General features: G+C 36.0%; 4 protein-coding genes across 4 annotated transcripts; 2 read left to right on the top strand and 2 right to left on the bottom strand.

The window, feature by feature from the left end:
- Positions 1–983: 983 nt before the first annotated feature.
- Positions 984–4177, top strand: LOC129896389 (uncharacterized oxidoreductase At4g09670-like). The gene is made up of 2 exons (XM_055972273.1): positions 984–1577; positions 3343–4177. The coding sequence occupies exons 1-2, from the start codon at positions 1107–1109 to the stop codon at positions 3958–3960; spliced, it is 1089 nt and encodes a 362-aa protein (XP_055828248.1). The 5' UTR covers positions 984–1106; the 3' UTR covers positions 3961–4177.
- Positions 4178–4515: 338 nt separating this feature from the next.
- Positions 4516–9833, bottom strand: LOC129896380 (beta-1,4-xylosyltransferase IRX14-like). Its single transcript, XM_055972263.1, has 3 exons — positions 8773–9833; positions 8057–8611; positions 4516–5088 (listed from the first exon to the last, which is right to left on the bottom strand). The coding sequence occupies exons 1-3, from the start codon at positions 9507–9509 to the stop codon at positions 4860–4862; spliced, it is 1521 nt and encodes a 506-aa protein (XP_055828238.1). The 5' UTR covers positions 9510–9833; the 3' UTR covers positions 4516–4859.
- Positions 9834–12331: 2498 nt separating this feature from the next.
- Positions 12332–15018, top strand: LOC129896364 (pentatricopeptide repeat-containing protein At3g14330). The gene is made up of 2 exons (XM_055972243.1): positions 12332–14338; positions 14486–15018. The coding sequence occupies exon 1, from the start codon at positions 12346–12348 to the stop codon at positions 14317–14319; it is 1974 nt and encodes a 657-aa protein (XP_055828218.1). The 5' UTR covers positions 12332–12345; the 3' UTR covers positions 14320–14338; positions 14486–15018.
- Positions 15019–15237: 219 nt separating this feature from the next.
- On the bottom strand, positions 15238–19707 carry LOC129896372 (cold-responsive protein kinase 1-like). The gene is made up of 8 exons (XM_055972253.1): positions 19210–19707; positions 17725–18122; positions 17187–17309; positions 16760–16887; positions 16463–16673; positions 16133–16364; positions 15900–16044; positions 15238–15793 (listed from the first exon to the last, which is right to left on the bottom strand). Exons 1-8 carry the CDS (start codon positions 19578–19580, stop codon positions 15479–15481), a joined length of 1923 nt encoding a protein of 640 aa, XP_055828228.1. The 5' UTR covers positions 19581–19707; the 3' UTR covers positions 15238–15478.
- Positions 19708–22247: the final 2540 nt, after the last annotated feature.

Here is a 22247-nt window from a genome sequence, read left to right as displayed (position 1 = left end):
GGATTGTGGTTGGACATGTTTAAACTTTTTGATAGACTAATCAACAGTTTCTTTGATGTTAGCTTTATCAAATTCTTCTTTTCTTTTGCGCCGAGGTTCATTGGAAATAATTTTTCTACCCCTAAAAATAGGGGTAAGGTTTAGGTGCACCGTAAACACTACTTTTGGTGATTGCACTGAATATTGAGAACAATGTATATGCCATATTTTGTCTGAATTCTTTTATTTAGTGCACTCTCCGTCTCTAATTTCTATCTTATTATAATTATAATTATGCTCTTATCAGTATCCAGATTTTGACTCTTAATATAAATTACATTGACTTTTAAAAGAAGGGAAAATGGTCAAATATATTTCTCAATTATTTAAAATGAATCCGTTTACTTATGTTATTTTGGGGCTCAAATATGCCTTTCAACTGAGTAAAATAGCTTTAAAATACCTTTTTTTTTTACTAATGATCACTTCAAAACAAGGGAAAATAGTCCAATTTTGCACTTTGATCTATTCAAAACAAAGATATATATTACTCCTGTCTCAATTTATGTAGTATAATTGAAATTTTGAAATTCAAATTTTTAAACTTTAATCTTGAATTCAAATATCATTTTTGATCAGAAATTCTGATATAAAATCTTTAAACTTTTTGAAATAAATTTGAAAAGTACGTAAAAAAATATATTATAAATCACAATAATTAATAATTTAAAAATTGTATAAAAAATTTAAGTAAAGAAAACATGATTGACTATGAAAATTTTAACTGTGCCAAATAAATTAAAATGAATGTAACATAAAATAAAAATCAAAAGTAAGTTTTTGAATAGGTAAATGAACTCTTTTTTGGTTTTGTTGTGGTACCCGCAATGGAGCCGATTACTTTAAATTCGCGCTAAGACCTGATTAAAGAAAACGCTTCTATTAAGAATTTTTTTTATAGTCAAAATTTAAAATCGAGATATTTAGTTATGAAAAGACAGCCTCATCCACTCAACCACAATGCCTGTAAATGAACTTTGTTTTGTGTCTATACCTTATGCCACCTATTTTTTTCTCAGCTATATCTATCTCCACTATAATCAAGATTCATCAAAAAAAAATCAAAGATGTCAAATGATGAAACTCCAATTCGTTTTGGCATCATAGGATGTGCAGAAATTGCAAGAAAAATATCAAGAGCTATTAATTTATCCCCAAATTCTACCCTTTATGCCCTGGCAAGTCGTTCAATTGAAAAAGCTCACAACTTTGCAATCAAGAACAATTTGTTTTCTGATTCTTTGAAGATTTATGGAAATTACAGTGAAATTCTTGATGACCCTTTTGTTGATGCTGTGTATATGCCATTACCCACTAGTTTTCACCTTCATTGGGCAATTTTAGCTGCTGGAAAAAAGAAACATTTGTTGTTGGAAAAACCTACTGCTTTGAATGTTGAAGAGTTGGATAAGATTCTTGATGCTTGTGAGGAAAATGGGGTTCAGTTTATGGATGCTAGTATGTGGTATCATCATCCAAGAACTGTGAAAATGAAGGAGATGATTCTTGATTCTAAGCTATTTGGACAAGTCAAAGCTGTAAGTTTTAGAGGGTACTTTTATGACATAATAGGTAAATAGACACGCAAACTTGGCCTCAGTTAGCAAGTATTTCCACTTTTGAGAGTGCATATCTAGACACCTTGGTTTCGACAAAAAATTGAACACTCTAACTCGTCCCCATGGTGTCTCATGGACACCCAATGCTGACATGACACATAAAGTTGGAGTGTTCAACTGATGTTGGAAACGAGTTGAGATGTCTAGGATGTGGAATCTCTAAGTTGGATTGTTTAGTTGCTAGTTGAGGTTAAGTTTGAATGTCTGTTTACGTATAATGCCTACTCTTATTATAGTAAAATGTTCAAAGTTTTACAATTTTGCTATATCTTAGTCTTAACTCTGTTATACTTCAGTATAATTCATATCCATACCGTTGGCAATTTGTCTCATATTTGGGGTATTTGGCATTGGCCCCGAGCTTTGTTCTAGTGGTAAGAGCTCAGCTCGTATCGTTAGCAAATTTGGACCCTGAGCTTTGGGGTAGTGGTAAGAGCTTAGCATGTACGGTTAACAAATTGTCTTTTATTTGGGTATTTGGCCCCTTAAGCTTTGGTCTAGTGGTAAGAGCTCAGCTTGTATGATTAGCAAATTGTCTCGTATTTGGTGTAACAAATTGTCTTGTATTTGGGGGGTGTTTATCCCCCAAACTTTGATCTAAGAGCACAGCCTCTGATGTGAGTTAGGCATTTGTCACAAGTTCAAACCTTGCTACAGACCAAAGCCTAGTATTTAAGTAGAGAATGGTAGAGGAGTGGTCATATTATCCATTGTGTTCGAACTGTACACTATTGGACCTCAGGGGTTTCCCTGTTATCAAAAATATTTGTCTCGTATTTGAGCTTTAGCGTGGATTGGGTGGACTTCATGTGTAATGAAGGGTAAACTGACTAAATTTGGTATAGTAGAGCATTATAGACCACTTCCATTTATTGATCCCATCGTTTTTGATATATTGATGTTCTGAAGGACTGATTGAGCATCGTAAAAGGAAAACAATTTAGTCTAGTTTAACATGACTTATCAAGAAAACTTACTAGTATTTGAAGATCCCCTTTGTGCTTAAAGTCTTTAGATGTTTGGTACATCTATCTGGAGAAGTTTATGGTAATTAAATTTCATAAATTTGAAACGACGTTATGCTCCATGTTTGTAGTAGTATACCACAGTGGCTTAAGTTCGGGATTGATTGTTAGGGATTAAATGCCTAATTGTGCTTATATTGTAGACAAACATTTAACCATGCCTGAACAATAGGACATGACCAAATTGTGGAATACAATAGCCCCTATTATTAATTTATGGAGACTAGTTCCTGTTAGGACTGGACGGAATGAAGATAGGCCGATCAAAGAAAAACAATATGCAACCGGCCCTCCACTCCTAGTCACTAGGAACTGCTATTCTGTCCTCCAAGGGACTGGAATCCACCAAGATGTTCTATCTCTCACGTAATTTCACCAAAAGGCAAACTGTAGTGATTTGTACTAACTTAAAAATTTTGCTAAACTGGAACGCAATAGAATCAGCAGATAGGCGCAGACAAGCATGGCGAATCACATAGATAAGCCACCAGCTTATTCTAAAATTCACCATTTGTTTCTTTATGTAGTTTGACGATTAAAAGGTCAGTGGCAATTCTGAATATTTTGATTAATGCATTTTGATATGTTTAGATTTTGTTCCAAAAATGTTACTGATGATTGTCTAACTAACCTATACAAGTGCTCTTTTTTTTGGTAAGATCCACAGCTCATCATCATATTCACCGGGCCAGGAATTTCTTGAAAATAACATCAGAGTAAAACCAGACTTGGATGCCCTCGGGGCACTGGGAGATGCTGGCTGGTACTGCATTGGAGCGATATTGTGGGCTATGAACCAAACTCTTCCAACAACTGTGACTGCACTGCCTAATGTTGCAAGAAACTCAGCTGGAGTTATCTTGACATGTGGTGCCTCCTTGTATTGGGAAAAAGAGGAAACTGTTGCTACATTTTACTGCTCTTTCGTTTCACACGAGACAATGGACTTACGAGTTTATGGATCTAACGGGACATGTTATCTCTATGACTTCATTATCCCATTTGAAGAGGACTCTGCTTCGTTCAATTTCACGTCTGGTGCTCAGTTTGTGGATCTTCATATCGGATGGAACATGAAACCTCAGGTAGTTGAAGTAACTTCTCAGTTACCACAAGAGGCTTGTATGATTCAAGAATTTGCTCGCCTGGTTAAGGCCATTAAAGTTTCTAGAAGCAAACCTGAGAGCAAATGGCCTCGTACTAGCAGAATCACTCAGCTCGTGCTCGATGCTGTGAACAAATCTATAGACATCGGTTTCCAGCCAGTTCATATGTAAATGCTTATGCTCATTTACGATTCTTTAGCTGTTAACGTTTAAGAGAAAAAAAAGTATCGAAAAAACAGCTTATTATATACCATGTGTACTGTAGGAGAGTTTTTATATGGATCTTTGCCTTGATCAAGATGATTTCTTGAGCTTGTAAATCATCAAATGACTTCTTAGTCCTGTTTTTTTTTTTTGACTTATTAGTCTTGACTGTCGGGTTAAAATTTGTTGATAGTGTAGAAAATCTTCGTCTTTTACTAATATGCTATCACGGGTTAAAATTTGTTGATAGTGTAGAAAATCTTTACATTATCAATGTATATAACTTAAATTCACGTTTATATACTACCGAAGTATGCATTATCATGATGTACTGCAAGTTTTGAATAAGCAAAAAGACCATACTTTTATCTTGATAGTGTAAAGCTTGTTTCAATTCAAAAATAAGCATAATTCTTTAACATCGATGAAATTAATTTGAATTATCTATAAAGATACTTCAACTCTTGGAATTTGAATAGGTAAGTACCATATATGCATCATTTCAAGGTATCAAACATACTATTTTGAAAAAGAACAAGATTTGAGCACAAACTTTCTCATCTCTAGATGTTGTCATCTACATATATAAACTCCAAGCCATGAATACAAAGCTTTGACAACAATAACACCCTTCTAACTGAGCAACAATTCAATTACACAAAAGACTAAAGACCAAAAAAATAGGATAGAAAAGAAATTGATGAAGATTTTGGGGGAAAAGAAGTGGAAAAGAATACAAAGATATAATTGAATAAAGGACAGGTAGTATGTATTTTAATTGCTATTGTAAGAATGCCTTCTCCTATTTACGAGACAAAGGATAGTAGCGCTATCTTTAAACTTGCTGAATTCACAGATGATTATTACTAGTTCTCCGCTGATTGCCTGGTTGAACGTTGGTCGTCCATTTTCTTTGCGGTGTGCTTCCTCTTTCCCCGAGAACTACGCTTTCTTGATCGTGTTTTTGGTGGGCGCTTCTCGGTCTGCTCTTGCATAGTGACCAACTTTTCACCAGAAGGGAGCTCTGGAGGAGCATCCGGCCATGGTGTGCGTTTTGCTGGGACAGTAACATCTAGTGGAGGGTCAATGATCCATCTGCATTTCAGATATGAATTAGTTATATTACATTCCAGCGGAAGTAACCAACTTGTGTTTGATCTATAAAACTGAAGCACTTGCAGAGCAAGGTTGGTGCTGAATACTCAAAAAGGGCAGCCCAGTGCACTAAGCTTCCGTTATGTGTAGGGTCCGGGAAAGGGTAGGATCACAAGGGTCCATTGTACGTAGCTTTACCTTGCATTTCTGCAAGAGGCTCTTTCCACACCTCTTTCATCTTTCTCCAAAAACTTTCTAAAGCCAACTTCAACCACCTATTGAACTTAATAGTCTAACTCAAACATAATCAATGCAGTGCCAAAAAACATAAATAGACCCGAAAATGTCAGAATACCATAAGCCTCTACTCCAAGAATAGGCACAACTACATTTATGCCTAAATAACCCCACTTCCACATCATTAATTTTTAATCAAGACAAGTTTCATTGTAATCAAACCAAGTCCAATTTCCTCAACTACCACTTAACTATCACAAGTAGAGTAGTTCACAACCAAATTATGAATAGATATAAACAACAGTCTGCACAAGATATGTCATCCCGATTTCAACAAGAGATTCTATCATTATAACGTCAATTGAAAAAGAACAAAAATTCATTCACCATCCTAAATCATTACTAAGTGGAAGGCAGATATATTCATAACTAGAACTAACTCAAGGCCCCACTTCCATTGGGTCACATTTTTCTCCCATCTTCAAAATTGATCTCTGGCACAGTGATTAGTAATAAGCTATTTCTTGTAGTGCAAAAGAACAAGGAAAAATCTAACCACTAAATTGCTCTGACAGGATCAACAATTACCAAGAAGAAAAGTCGCATGTTTTCATTAATTTCATTCTGGCATTTGGAGTAATTGTGCTTCAGAAAGAGTAAACCAGTAGCACTAATTACGAAAACACCAACTATCATGAGTCACTTCCCTAATTCAACCATTTCCAGAAAGAAACACCAGTTAAATGATGAACTTCCAAGAATAAAACCCATTCTTCAGATATCCTTAGAAGAAAGGGTAGATCCATATGCCGATTCCTCCACCCTCTGGAGCCCCGTAGCAGAATAAAGACATACAAATACATTCATACTGGCAGCCAACACTATTGTGTTTGAGCAGATTTTTCTTTTTATTGATTGGTAAAAATGTTTGAGCAGATTTTACCAAGAGCAAACCAACCCAAGTGAGCAAACTGAATAACTCTATCGCTATGAAAACATTTGGTGGATCAGATCTATCCTTGTTAGAGAGAGAGATATTTTATGATGGTGGTGTCTGGGCCAACTATCTATCCCTTTATTCAATAAAATCTCACTCCGAAAGCGTTTTTCCGGATTTAAGCCTGACATTGGTGATTTATGTGAGAAAAGGAGGCTATGGCCACATAAATTGGGATGGAGGGAGTAGCAAATATGGGCAGGTTAGTGGATGATGAATTACAGATTCTGAGAATAAATCATACGGATGTTCTTCGTGGAAACTTATTTAGCTGGGATGGAATTCCCTTTCCAAATGTTGTCTGTTTTGGGAGATAGATGGAAGCAGAATCAGATTTTGGGAAGACAGATCATCCGAGGACCATGAAGAAAGCTTCCTGGTCATCTTTATCCCCCCCCCCCAACCCCCCAGATTGGAGTAGGCGTATGAGTATTGAGATATGGCTAATAAACGTATAAATAATATCTACACATGTATATAATACTAATATTTTTTTCCATAAGTATATCTCATACAATTGCAAAGTTATCTTAACATCTTATATGGCCTAAAGTTGCATTTCATAAGTATAACAACAACTACACCTCAATCCCAAGCAAGATGGAGTCACCTATATGAATCTTCACTGCCCATATTTTTCCATTTACGATCAAAGCATTTCATAAGAATGTTTCTTACATTAAAAAAGTTCTTTAATACTTTGCCTTTTTATGGATGTTTTCCAATACTTCTTATAAACCAATAAATAGAAACTACAAATCAACCAGTTTATGCTTCTCGACCATAGTTGTAGAAAGTGCATCCAATAGCTGATGGAATCTTCACATGAGGCCCCTCTCACATATAATAACTCAAGTAGAAGGAAGGAAATTCTGGAAAACTTTTGCATCTTATGAAGGTAGAACAAACAAACAGCAAGCATTTACTTCAACCTACAGGGACTGCAGGTCACTGTATGTCTCTTGAGGACACATGTTGGACTATCCTAGTTCCTTTAAAGCTTGTTTGCTAACTTAGCGGCCATGTTACAAAGGCAGCTACAGAAAGCTTGGTGAAACTACAGCAAAGGCGACTGGGTGGATGCCTGGATGGGCATAAAAAATCAAAATTCTGGAATGGAGAGAGAGAGAGCGGTCAAAGTATAGTATAGTGCTTTGTTCCCAATGACAACTCTGCCAGTTGGGTACTCGTAGATGAATGGACTTTTGTAGACTGACTTGTGGTCCTTTTGAATTCAGCTTGAACAGTCTTTGTGCACCATCATTAATACAAAGACTCTTGATCCCTTTTTTTTTTTTTTTTTGAAACTGATAAAGTATTTTACATTGATAACAGAAATCTGGTACTAAGTTGTTACCAGAGAATTACAATGTTTAGACTCTTGATCCTTACTTATCAAAGAATAGGCAAAGGGAAGCAAAGGAATATCAAAAATGTTACGTGGTACTACTTTTTTCATATAAAAAATCTTCCTTTTACTATTGGTTCCTAATTTTATTGAGCACATATCTATTATTCTGATATCATTCTCATTTCTACGGTTGTTACATGGCTCTGGACTTAAAAAAAAAAAGGAGAGATATGGCACTATAAGAGGATGTATCATGTTTTGAGAACAGATAAGGATGATGAAACAACACAATTACGATTTTGCTTAGACGAGCAAGGAAACAGAACGCTAAGAACATTCAAAACAAAATGCTACATGCAGGAAGGAAAGCACTATAAACTAACCTGGCAGGAAATTTGCTGTCTGCCCGTGCTTCAACTCGTAGCCACCACAGCATAACTTTGCGCCCACAACTTCCAAGAGGTTCCACCATTGAAAGATCCTTCAGCAAAGATAAAGGGTTCTCAACATCTTCCCTGTCTCCCATTAAATCATCCAAATCCTTAACCCATTCAGGCTTTTCTTCAGCATCCTTCCAGACTAACCTGGAATTCAACACAAAGCCAGCCCACTCAAGCTTCCTTGGCAGCACAACTGCCCTGTCACCAATGTATCTGGCACTCTTCTCCATGTACTGAGACGAATCAAAGGTGTGCCAACCAACAAAATGATCTGATGAATTACAAGCTGGACCCTGAACTGGCAATTGCAAATTCCTATCTTCCTCTTTCTGAACTGTTGATATCTCCTCCTCAGCACCACCCGAATGAGCAAGAATGCCCACTGACAGAGCACCAATCCATTTCACTTTTTGGATCTCATCAAAAATCTCTAAACTATGCATATTACTATCATCAGCAAATATCAATATCCCATCCAGCTTCTCTTCTCTCACATATCTGTTCCATCACACAAACACGAACAATACTATCATGTTCAGTTCTAATATTATTTTCTACCACATACATAAAACAAAGTATAGGCGTTAAGTAAAAGCCATTAGAAACAAAAGTTTGTTTTTTGAATCTGGTAACAAGCTATTAGAAACAAACTTCTATACCTCAATGCACGAAGTCTCATTTTTGCCTCCAATTTATGGCGATCTTCCCACAAAATAGGCATCTTCTCGCGTAATCCAATGTGAATAGTCTTCAAACCCGATTTGGCTATCAGCAAGGCAGTCTCATTAGTAGCTCCTCCAGCTTCCACCACAATCCACACAACATTGTAAGGCACATTCATTAAAGAATGCATCACACCTGTAAGATGCAAAGTCTGAAAAGTTCTCACATATGTTGGTGTTACAGCAATCACAGTCCTTGGACTTTTAACACCATACAGTAATCTCTGTTCCCTTTGAACTATCTCCATTATCTTATGTGCCTGCATCACCTCACTCGCATTCGGGTGAGGCCATGGCCGTATTAATATCCCATGCCGTCCTACCACCACCCGGCTACTCGGTACCGCCGATGTCCTATTCAGCTGACCTTCCACACCGGAAAATGACGTCATTTCCATCTGAACAGCTACATCAGCACCGGGATCATGAAACAACGAGTTCACTGAATAAATACTGTTTGGAGTAGATGATGAGTTAGTGAACAAAAGAAAGAACACCAAACGCGAAAATCTGAAACCCAGAACCAAACTGATCAAACAGCAAACCCCATGAAGCACAAGCCAGAAAATAGTCGCCGGAGACTTTACAGACCCATCTGACGACGAATCTAACGCCGATGACCCTCTAAAGCTGTTGCTCCGGCGACCTTGCTGTAAAGCTGCTAACTGCTTCATTTCTCAGTATAATCAAAAGGGTTTCAAGATCTCGAAGTTTTAGACTGAAGCAATGGAAAAGAATAGTGGGGTTTGAAGATTTTTGAAGAAAAAAGCGTTAGTTGGGGAAAGTGTTTGGTGAGAAGTTAGAAAGGTTTAATCAAGAAAGAAATGTTACTTTAAGCTTAAGAATCCAAAAGGGTTGCTTACTAACTATGTATTATATTCAAAATTCAACGACTGAAAGAGACGCCATGAACGAACAGTGGAAGCTTCAGAGGAAGAATGAAAAACGGATTCGGGTCAGAAGTAGGGTCCGAATAAGATGGGATTTTTAGACAGTAAAGGAGAAAGAAAGGGAAGAAAATCTAGAGAAAGGGGTATTTTTGGAAATTTGATTTGTGAGATTATTACAAATAAATTTAAATTAGGAAAGTTGTTAAGAAGCTTTTACTCCTTTCCTTCCTTTTTTGTTGTCGAGTTAAAAGATATTAACTTTGACTTATATTTTAAGATTATTTTTTTTATCGTATTGATATGAAAAAAATTATAATTTATAATATTTTTCATATAGTTTTAAAATATCAAATTAATATAATTTAATTTATTTTTAAAAGTTAGTCAAATTAATTTTAAAAAAACTCAATATGATAATTAAAAAGGAACGGAGAGAGTATGATGTTTTGGTTATTGCATTATTTTGTTGTTATTATTGTTTTTATAGTAATTACTATATTTTTCATCACTGTAATTATTCGAGCTGATGATCTATCGAAAATAGTCTGTAGTCATAAAGTATGTGTACACTCTGTTTTTTTCAAACATCATTTGTGAATTTCACTTAATATGATATTGTTGTAAAGTTGTTAGGATGTTTTTTTTTGTTTTATTTTTTAATTATAACAAAAATAATAATGGAATAAATGGGTACTTTTTTCTCCTCTTAATTAATGGAGTGATTAAGTAAGCAAATAATGATGCTACTAATTATGTTCAATAAAATAAGTTAGTATACTTGCTACTAGCGTGTTTATGATCGTTTTGGTCCTATTTTGTAGGCTATTGACTTGATTTATCGATTATTAATTTATAGGCATATTAAATTGATAATTAAATTATAAAATATTTTTTATAAGTTATAATTTTATTGGGCTATCGATTTGATCGTTAACTAAAATTCAAAAATTGAATCGATAATAAATTAATAATATTTTGTTATTTGATTTTATTAAAATTGGTTGTTGCACACTTGCACTGTTGCACACCCCTACTTGCTGCTATGTGCTCATAATATTTTGATTGGGGTGGGCATCTTTTTATATCTCACTATGTATTTTCATTAGTAAGTGTCACAATCAATAATCTTATTTTTAAAAATTATCAAGAAAATTATATTTTAATTGCGTTGACATATTATTTAAAACGTAATAACATACTATTAATTATGTCGATTGAAATAGAAAGAGGAAATAAATCCATGAGAACAAGGGGAAGAGGTATTTTTGGAAATTCAGTATCAAATTAATGTAAACTTTTAGAAAGTTGTTAAGTTTTTTTTTTTTTTTGGTAAACCAAACTAATAATAGAACTTATGGAGTGATTAAACAAGTAAATACTGGTGCTAATAAATAATCTTTGCAAAATAAGTAAGTGTACTTGCTACTAGCCTACTACTATATAGTAATGTCTAGATCCATTGACCCTAAGCAAGAAAAATTAACTACTTTTTCCTCAGAATTGATTAGATACATTCATTTGTTCATTTTGTACATCTTAAAAGTATTTTTTTTCTTCTTAAAATATCATATTAAATAACACACGTTCTTATTCTACATATTTAAAAAAGGTTGTGTTTGAAAATTATTGTGTAGGAAGTTAATTTGATTGCACTCTATAGGTTATCATTAATGTTGAGTACTAAACTATGATGTTTACTTATTTCTTTTAATAATGTGTTTGTGCTTCCCTCCTAGTCATACTAAACAATGATGTTTACTTATTTCTTTTAATAATGTGTTTGTGCTTCCCTCCTAGTCATACTGTCATAGTAATAATTCTATGACTACTTTTGTCTCTTTCCGGCGAAAAAAATGGAGTGAGGTGATGGTAGATTTAGAAAAACAATACAATGAAGAAGAAATTTTTTTACTTATAAACGGATTTGAATAAAAAAATTTAACCTTCGTTAAAGGAGTTTAAGCTTGGAAAAATGGTGGAAGATGGTACCTTGAGAAATGGATAAGAAGAAGAGAAAATAAAATAAAAATGGCTAAATAAAGTCTTTCACGCGCTATTGTTAAGTGTACCACACTCATTTTGCCATGTCAGCAAAAAATGTCAAAATGACACAGCGATATCCTACATGAGATGTCTAAAGGAAACATCGTCCACTTAAGGTGTCTAAGTGAAACTTGATGCCAACTTTAAGTGGTTACTGATGAATTTGGCCATATTTTTGCTATTACAACCAAACATATATCATGAGTGACATCATTATAATGAGATTTTATTTTAGAATATAAATTTCTCCAAAGAGAAATAGCTAGGAATTTCAAAAAATAAAAAATATGTCATTCGTTTTGATAAAAATAAAAGGAAATTCGAAAATTCAAATAGTTGAAGTTGAAGCAGTTATTTTCCAAAAGAAAAACAATACTGTATCCGTAGGGAAATATTTGATCATTTCTGATAAAAAGACCTTCAAAAGAAATTATCACATATTATAATAAGAGGCATTTGATATGCGAGACAAAATGGAATATATTCAAATTAAGTTTAAGATTAAATTTATATCGTGTTTGATTAAAAATTAAAAAAAAATATATTATCCCATATAAAAAAGTTCCCTACCATTTTTATGTGTAAACGAACTCTTTCACCAACATCAGAAATGGCTATTCCCGCCATTTTTCTACCAACTAACTTAACTGTCACGGCCACCATTAAAGCCAATTCAAGCCTCAAAAAGCTTAACAAAACACCCACAAATCCCTTCAATTCATCTCTCAAATCTCTCACCAAATCCGGAAAACTCGACGAAGCTCTTCTTCTATTAGAATCCCAAAAATCTTCTCAACTTGACATCGAGTCTTATTCGTCTCTGCTCCATGCTTGTATCTCGAAGAAATCAGTAGAATATGGTCACAGGCTATATATTCACCTTCTTTTGAATTCGAACAAAAGTTTTCTCAACGACCCTTTAATATTGTCCAAGTTAATTACCCTTTTCTCTGTTTGTGATCAGCTAGATGAAGCTCGTCGTGTTTTCGAGCACGCGATTGGAAACGAGAATCGACCCGAATCAGTTTGGGTTGCAATGGCAATTGGGTATTCGAGAAAAAGGTGTTTTAGAGAAGCATTACTTGTTTATTCTCAGATGTTGTTCCGGTCAATTGAACCGGGGAATTTCGCGTTTTCCATGGCTGTGAAAGCTTGTTCGGGGATATCGGATTTGAGGGTCGGTAGAGGTGTTCATGCTCAGATTATTAAAGCTAATAAAGAAGCTGATCAAGTTGTGTACAATGCTCTTTTGGGAATGTATACTGAGTGTGGGTGTTTTCGGGATGTGTTGAAGGTGTTTGAGGAAATGCCTGAGAGAAATGTTGTAAGTTGGAATTCGATGATCGCGGGGTTTGTTAAGAAAAGACAGGTTTTTGAGGCATTTGAGACTTTTAGGAGAATGCAGAATGAGGGTGTGGGATATAGTTGGGTAACTTTTACGACGATTTTAGCTATCTGTTCTCAGGTTACATACCTTTATTATGGGAGAGAGATACATTCACAAATTGTTAAATCAACTAATATTCCTGATCTTGTTTTACTAAACTCGCTCTTAGATATGTATGCGAAATGTGGAGCCATGGAGTATTGCAGAAAAGTGTTTGAGAGAATTAAGTACAAAGACATAACATCGTGGAATACGATTGTCAATGGGTATGCAATCAATGGATTAATGGGAGAAACAATGAAGTTTTTTGATGAAATGGTCAGTGGTGGAGTTAGGCCGGATGGTGTGACATTTATTGCCTTGTTGTCTGGCTGTAGCCATGCAGGGCTTGCGGACTTAGGCGAGGAATTGTTTGAGAGCATGACTGGAGATTTTGGAATTCGACCTTCCTTGGAACATTATGCTTGTCTTGTAGATATATTAGGTAGAGCTGGGAAGATTAAAGAGGCACTGCGAGTAGTGGAGAAAATGCCTGTGAAGCCTAGTGGAAGCATATGGGGCTCACTTCTCAATTCATGCAGACTTCACGGAAATGTCTCTCTTGCAGAACTTGTGGCGGAGCAGTTATTTGAGATGGAACCTAACAACTGCGGGAATTACGTGATGCTGTCAAACATTTATGCAAATGCAGGGATGTGGGAGGGAGTTAATAAAGTGAGAGAGATGATGGAGAATAGGGGAATAAAAAAGGAGGCTGGATGCAGCTGGATACAGGTTAGAAATAAAGTACACACTTTTATAGCTGGTGGTGGTTTTGAATTTCGTAATTCTGATGAATACAAGGAAGTTTGGGATGATTTATCAGAAGCTATTGAGAAAATGGGGTATAAACCTGATACAAGAGTTGTGCTTCATGATGTAAGCGAGGAAACAAAAGCAGAATGGATATGTGGGCACAGTGAACGGCTTGCTACAGTATTTGGTCTGATTCAAACTGGTTCTGGTATTCCAATTAGAGTGACAAAAAATATTCGTATTTGTGCGGATTGTCACTCTTGGATGAAGTTTGTGTCTGAAACAACAAGAAGAAAGATCATAGTGAGAGATACAAATCGGTTCCACCATTTCGACCAAGGGAAATGCTCTTGCAATGATTATTGGTGATTCTCATAGTTGTTATTTTGTAAGTACTCCCATTAAGATCTTTTTTTTCCTGAGCTATGTACTGAACCAGAAAAATATTGGTTCTTTCAGAACACATTCTTGTCATTTGTATGAAAATTGAACGTCTTGCAGAAAAGATGTTATTCTTTGTTTACCTTTTTACAAGTTGAAAGAATTTTGTGAACGCGGAATTTTGTGCAATGGCTGATCACTAACCTCTTGATGGAAAGAGCTACTTTTACATTTCCACTTGTAACTGGAACTGAAAATAGACAACCAGATTACTGGTAAACAAGAATGAGGGGAAATAAGGACATATCGGGAGTTATCATACATAAATCCGAGTAAAAGGAACGAAATGCAAAGGAGAACAAACTCGGAGGTATTAGCATCTCTCCTATCAGTTTGCACTGGTGATTCTCCCTTGCAAAAAGGGTCTGTTACATCCCCCCCTATCCGATTTGTTCAGAGAGGTAAGATTGAATATCTAGCACCCGGCACCTCCTTTGCATATACTTTTCGAAGGTTCTGTATACCTGTGATATTGCTGAGGACTCGCGGGGACTGCTAGCTTTGGAGCAGCGCGGTGCAGCCTCTAGATGTCCCAATACAATTGTAAGGGGTTGAAGTCTCATGGGATAATGCTGCGATAAGTAAAGACATTTGTCCCATACATACTTTACGCCTTGAACTTGTTTATTTTTTTATACAAATGTCCATCTTTGATTAACCATAAATATTCGTTTTATTTTGTTCTTTCGATCAAGAAAAGTTGAAGTGTTTATGAGCTAGCCAATGAAGCTCCTACATATTTATGTTATTTATTATAGTATATCAGATGATATCAACAAGCAGTAAAACAGATTCACCATACTGCATTGTTATTTGTTGTCATGTGGAAGATTGTAGTTTCAAGAGTTCCGGGCTTGCCAAAATCTTTAGTCTTCTCATCACTTGTGGAGAGCGAATCTTGACCATAAATTCTATTTTATACATACATTGTTGCTTCACTCTTCATATATCACACTTAAACTAGTTACAAAAATCATCTATATTACAACCAAGCCAAAAATTAAAAAAAAAGAACGAAAAGGAAAGGAAGAAATTGGATGCTGGGGTATCAACATAATTTTCATTTATACAGTAAACTCTTATGTAGCTAGCGGCCAGTGATATCAGTAAAAGTGTTGGTTGCATTAGAAGCTGATGATCCACTAGCCACGGATGAACCCGCAATTGTTAGCTTATCCATGCTAACGAAAGCAGGCCTACTAGGAGTTCTCCTGTCTGTGCTACAATCACTTAATAGCATGACAACAATTTCAGACATGCTTGGCCTAAGATTTGGAGGTGATTGTGTACACATTAACGCAATCTCTACGATTTTCTTCACTTCTTGTTCGTTGTATTCACTGACATCTAAAGTTTCATCCACCAGTTTTACAGGCATGCCAGCTTCGTGAAGTTTCCACGCCTATTTTAACCAAGCGACAAGTGCATTTAGAATTGGAAAGCTTTGTTGGAAGAAAGAACTTAGTGAAAATATGAAAAGAAGATGAAATTTGAAAATGAGAACATACCTGTTCAAGGAGATATTCAGTCTCGATTTGCATATGATTGCTCCTACGGCCACTGATTATTTCAAGAACAACAACACCAAAGCCATAGACATCAACCTTCTCTGTTAGATGTCCATGAATTGCATATTCTGGCGCAGTATATCCCCTGTTTCAATTAGATCTCATTGAGATGTTCGCTGTTCTCATAATGGTTTTACTGATATAAAGAAAGAAACTCGAGCAGTTTGACTTACAAGGTACCAGCAAACTTAGTGCTGACATGGCTCTGATCCCCAGGCAAAAGTCTTACAAGCCCAAAATCAGCAATTTTTGGCTGGAATTCATCGTCTACTAGAATGTTACTGGATTTTATATCTCTATGGATGATGCAGACGTGGAACTGCTCGTGCAGGTAGGCGAGGCCACGAGCTGTGCCAAAGATTATATCAAGTCGTTGCTTCCAGTTGAGCATCCCTTGTTTGTCACCTGCAAAACCATGAGAGGTAAGATGAGTTTAAATTTTTATTGAACATAAAGATTTGACTCAGAGAAAAAATAATAAGCCAGATAGACAAAAAATCAACCATATAAGTATCTTTCAAGGCTTCCATTTGCCATGTATTCATAAACAAGTACTAGCTCTGCTCCCTTGTTAGAACATCCCAAAAGACGGATGAGATTGCGATGATGGACGTTGCTGATAAGCCTAACTTCAGTATCAAAATCTGCCTTCGCTCTGCTAGATACCATTGCTAGCTTTTTAACAGCAACTACATGTCCATTTTTCAAAGTGCCCTGTTCAATAACATTAAAATCACCATATGAATTAAATTTGGAGGATAAATGGGTAGGAGTTGGTCAACTGTTTCAGCATTACCTACCTTGTATACATCACCAAAACCACCTTCACCGAGTTTATTACTTTCATTGAAATCTTTTGTTGCAATTTTTAAGTCCTTGAATCTGTAGTTCACAGGACCTCTCAGCTCAGTTGCTCCCAGTATATTACCTGAACATGAGCTACTATATCAGTTACTTCAAAATAAACATAAGGACAAAAGAAAGAAGAAAAGAAAAACCCCAGTTCCATCAAGGCCATTCACAAGGAGCCAAGCAAAGGAACTTAAGGACCTATACAATGCTTGTTCTCACTTGCAGAAGGTGATTCAATTGGTTTTTCAGTATAGTTATCATGTACTTCAATGAATTTGCTTGTGTCTAGCTTTCTTTGTTGCTTTCAATTCTATCTTTATCTTGTTTTGTATTTTAGATCACTTCAAATTGATACGGTGATCTTCCAAGTTTTACCTCTTTCTGCTGCCTGTGGTTTTCTTGATAGTCGATACCATAGGAACACAGCCAATACAATCATAAGAAGTCCTACACCTCCAACTGCACCCCAGATGATGGCTTTCTTCTTGTTTGAACTTCCTGCATAAAGCGCCGCCACCAATTTTAAGTTCATCTTAAAATGAATTAGGCATAATACATAACAGACACTCAAACTTGGCCACAACTGGCAAGTAAGCATTTCAACTTTGAGAGTGCACATCTAGACACATCAACTTGATCTCAACTAACAACTAAATATCGCAACTCATCCCCACTATGTCTCGTGGACACCCGATGCTGACATGACACATAAATTTTGGAGGTGTCTAGATGATCATTTGGTAAGTTGGAGTGTTCAATTGGCACAAGGAAAACAAGTTGAGGTGTCCAGATGTGCATACTCCAAGTTGGAGTGCTTACTTGCCAGCTAAGGCCAAGTTTGAGTATATGTTTATGTATTATGCCAATGAATTAATAATAGTGAGGTTTGTTAAAAGAGAGCTTCATGTCCTACCTCCTCCTCCAAGGAATGGTGTGATATCAGTTATCTGGTTATCAGCAAAAAAGGCTCTATTCAAGTACCTCATAAAACAGGCTGCATCTACAGCCCTTCCTTCCGCATATTTAGGCAAACAGCCTTTTATGTTATTATATGCCACTGTCAAGCAATCTTGGCAGCCGCTTTCAGTGATGGTTTCAGCACATTGTGCTACTCCATAGACAGTAACACCAGCTGCTTTCATCTTCGTGGCTGCAAAGAAGCCACGAATTCTTGGAGTAGCCATGGTAAGATCATTCAAGAGCTCTAGTGCTACATGGTTCAAAGCATGCTGCTGAGGAGCTGTTCGATTCCCGCAGTACTCAGCATTTCCTTGACTTGTAGTTTCTTGGTAGAAGTTGTTGCTCTCATACCTTTAAAAAAATGCATCATTTAGAGTATTAGAAGTGTTTGACTCACCTTCTTACATTCTAACATAAGCAAGCATTTTCATGAGCATGAATCTTCTCAATACGACAACAACATACCCAGTGTAGTCCCACAAAGTGGGGTCGGGGGAGGGTAGAGTGATTACCCCTACCTCAGATGTGGAGAAGTTGTTTCCAATAGACTCTCGGCTCAAGGAAAAACAAATCAAAGCATTCTAGAAAAAGAAGTAATGGTTGTGAAAAACATAACAAAGCATGCTGAACAGTAACTACAACAAATCAAATCTTCTTTTACTACTGAAAACTTATTATTCACTGCTAACATTATGGGCTTCAACCTTTAACAATTAGAAAATAGGCTGCTTCAGAAAGTGGTATACATATTGCACACTAAAAAGTATGGAATAGTTTTACTTGGCACAGTGTTTGAGTTTCAGTTACACTTTTTTCCTGTGAATCAAAGCTTAACACAGATGAATATACAGGATTTCATACCAAATGAGATTGTTTAATTGTCATAATGATTCGAAATATTGAAACTAATAGGCATGTTGATTGCTTTTTTCAACACCAGCAAGTCTGTTTATAGGTTAATTCTTAGTTGTATTCAGGCTAATAATGACTTAAATATGGCTGTTATGATTCTTGACTGTTACCAAACAACAAATTATGATTATCGTGATTAAGCTCAAGGCTGCTGCATATTATTTACTCTCTCCGTTTCAATTTGTTTATCTTACTTTGATTCTTTTAAAAAAGAACGTCCCTTTCCTTTTTTGGCAACTCTTTAATTTTCACTTTCCACATGACTTGTTTAAAACCACAAGATTCAGAAATCTGTTTTACTTTCTTAAACTCCGTGTCAAGTCAAAACCAGACGAATAAATTGAAACGGAGGGAGTAATACTTAAAGCTTGAGTTCTTTCTTTAAATTTTGAAGAAGAGACATAGTAATCCTGAAAATTTGATGTGAACCAAGTGCAAGTTCTTAGAGATATCTAAGTAAGAAACTTATATAGCTAACTCTAACTAAATTCAAGCTGTAGATGATAACTTTAAAGAAGAAACTCACCTGAGGAAGCAACCATCATAGATAACACGAGCACCATTAGCACCAGCACAAGTTCTTGTGTGAATAACTGCAGCATCGAAACAGGAGACACAATCAGCCTTTGACATATACTTTCTGCACACGACCATAGCATACACAGACTGCTGTGTGGTGGCGAATCGTTTATCATGTTTAGACAACTGGTTCCTTAAATCACCAAAACTAGCATTAAGCCTTTTGTAGAAATTGGGTAAATTTGTTGCATTATATTGACTACAGCCTTCGACTAACAGGTTGGTTTGTGGGTTGGAAACAACCGGTTTCTGCATCGATAAACGACAGACAAACGCCACCATGAACCACCAGCTCCACCACCAGACGTAGTTAGCCATGTCAGAGATTTGGTCCACAGAAATTCAGGTAATAATGCAATGGGAAGGACAAGATGTTTGAAGGTGAGATATTTATTCCATATGTTTGGGCAGGGTTGGAATCAGGTAGAGGGGTTCATCTGAACCCCTTCGACGGAAAATTACATTGTTTATACATGATTAAGATTATTTTTATGTATATATAGTAGATGTTAAACCCCCTTTGACATCTTCGTGTGTTTACTTTTCATATTTTGAACCCCTTAATGAAAATCCCGACTCCATCACTGTGTTTGGGGTAGTCCAAAATACTCTGTCAAATATACCCCTGAGCAGTTTTGGTCCTTTATATTTGTCAAAAGTGAGCACTTTTGGTTTCTGTCAAAAAGTATTTAACTGCTTGTGGTCAGAATTAACAGGAAAAAAAATCATCCAGCCAGAGGTTTCGATTCGAACTTGGGGAATGGAAAATTTTCTGGTAAGCTCTTCTCCCATAAATAAGCCTTGCATGACGTAAATCTAAATTGATCGGATTCATGTGAGTTCCTAATACCAAATTGTTAAATAAAAAAAGTCCATTCATGGCCTAGGTTGCTTTAGTACAACAAGTGGGATCAAGTTAGGGTGGGATCAAGGAAGGGTAGAATGTATGTGCAAACCTTACCCCTATCTCATAGAGATAAAGAGGTTGTTTTTCATAGACCCTCGGCTCAAGTAACACATCTCAAAGCAGTAACAACAACAAAATAAAGCGCAATGATATTTTTTTTGGAGACTTCTTGGTAAGACTATGAAGATTCATTATGGAGTTCCAATTTAACAGAGGACGACACAATATACCCTCTACTCCATTTGAGGATGATAAAAAAATGGCACCATTTTATATTAAAAATAATTTAAATTTAGATTTTTGCTTTATCCTTGATGACATTCGTTTATAGCCGCAAATGTCACGACATGTTTAATACCACAAATTCCTAAAGTCTACTTTTGTAATACACATCGACACAAATTGAAACGGTGGAAGTAATTCTTTTCTTTTTTATTTCTCTTAATATGTTTGAAGCAAGGATATTTTTAAATTGTAATAGAGAGTTTAAAATAGTTAAGACTTACATCTTCTTTTACAAAACAAATGATATTATTCCGAATTTGTGGGTCACATTAGTCTATTTCTAAGTTGAATCAGAAGTAGATACATATATAAGTTCAAAATGTCAAACTATTCAAATTGGACAAAAAGGTCATTTTCTTTGTTCTCTTAGTTGCTCAAAGTGGACCATTGATTTGTCTTCTCCTTCTGGTGGCTAATGTAACATGAGTTTCACGTAGCGTTAATCCGGATTAGTCTGATCCTCTCATACAGATACAAAACATTTGGTGGAAAGCCCACTGCATTATTGTATTGAAGTGGCCCTAGTATGCTTTCCCTACTATTGTAAGGTTACATAATGTGAAAGCTTCTCTTGTGTTTGTTGTTGGGTTAATCACTAGTATCCACAAAATATCCAATGTTGTTTTTGAATAGTCAATGATGATGTATGTATAATCTAAGAGAAACTAACTTTTAAGGGCCATACAGAAGATGAAAGCCATGGATGACTGAAAGGGATGGCAATAGAGTGGGGCTCGGGTTGAGTTTTCCCCTTCCCTGCCCTGCTTCGTTTACGTCAATGCTCTATTTGGTCTTGCCCTTCCCTTCTCCTTTTAACCTTTGTATAACTTAACTGTGCTTTATCACAAGTACTTTGAATTGGTATAAGTTCTATTCCTCTGTTAGCAAATTACCTTGTTGAATTCATTAATGACAATCAGAGTTTTGAGTCATTTGACGAGTTTGGTTGACACTACGTGATTTCTTTCCTATCTAAGGGTGAGATCAAGTGATTACTTGATAAAAATAATAAGAAGTCAGTAATTACAATGTGATCTGGGGTAAGAGAACTAGAAAGAAGATCTGAGTAAAAGTGCAGTAGAACACGCCAGAGCGTTACAAGTTGGATTAGGAGAAATGGTACAATAGCTTAAACAAAATCAGCATCAGGAGCCTGATAGCCTATTACAGGAGATGGAAACCCTGACTTGGAAATGGAAAGCGGTTAATATGGATTATAGTACAGGCTTACCTCGCATTCTACGGAAGCACGAGTTCATATTGGTTATGGTACATAGGCTGCCAGGATCAGCCCATTCTCTTCCAGTTAGGAAGACATATTCAGCTGAGGATTATGCGAGGTTATATAACAAGGAAATAGTAAGCCTTCACGAAGTTCCCACATTTATTATCTCAGACGGGGGAGTTTAATTTACAGCTAACCGCTGGAGATCATTCCAGAAGGGATTGGGAACACAAGTGAATCTTAGTACGACATTTCGCCCTTTGATTAATGGACAGGCCTAGATGTGATCCAGCAAGTTATTGATAAAGTAAAGTTTATTTAGGAAAAATTATTAACAGTCCAGAGTCAACAACAGTCATACGCAGATAACCAACGTCGACACGTAAAGTTGGAAGTTAAAAATTGGGAGTTCTTGAAAGCCTCACCAATGAAAGGAGTAATGAGATGCGGCAAGAAAGAGAAACTTACCCCAAGATACATTGGCCCTTATCAAATTATTTGTAAGGTAGGCAAGATTACCTATGAGGTGGACCTACCATCTGATTTGGAAGCGAAACAACCAGTTATT

This window comes from Solanum dulcamara, chromosome 1 (assembly GCF_947179165.1).
Source record: "Solanum dulcamara chromosome 1, daSolDulc1.2, whole genome shotgun sequence".
Taxonomy (NCBI): Eukaryota; Viridiplantae; Streptophyta; class Magnoliopsida; order Solanales; family Solanaceae; genus Solanum; species Solanum dulcamara.
This window is presented reverse-complemented; position numbering and strand designations above follow the sequence as displayed.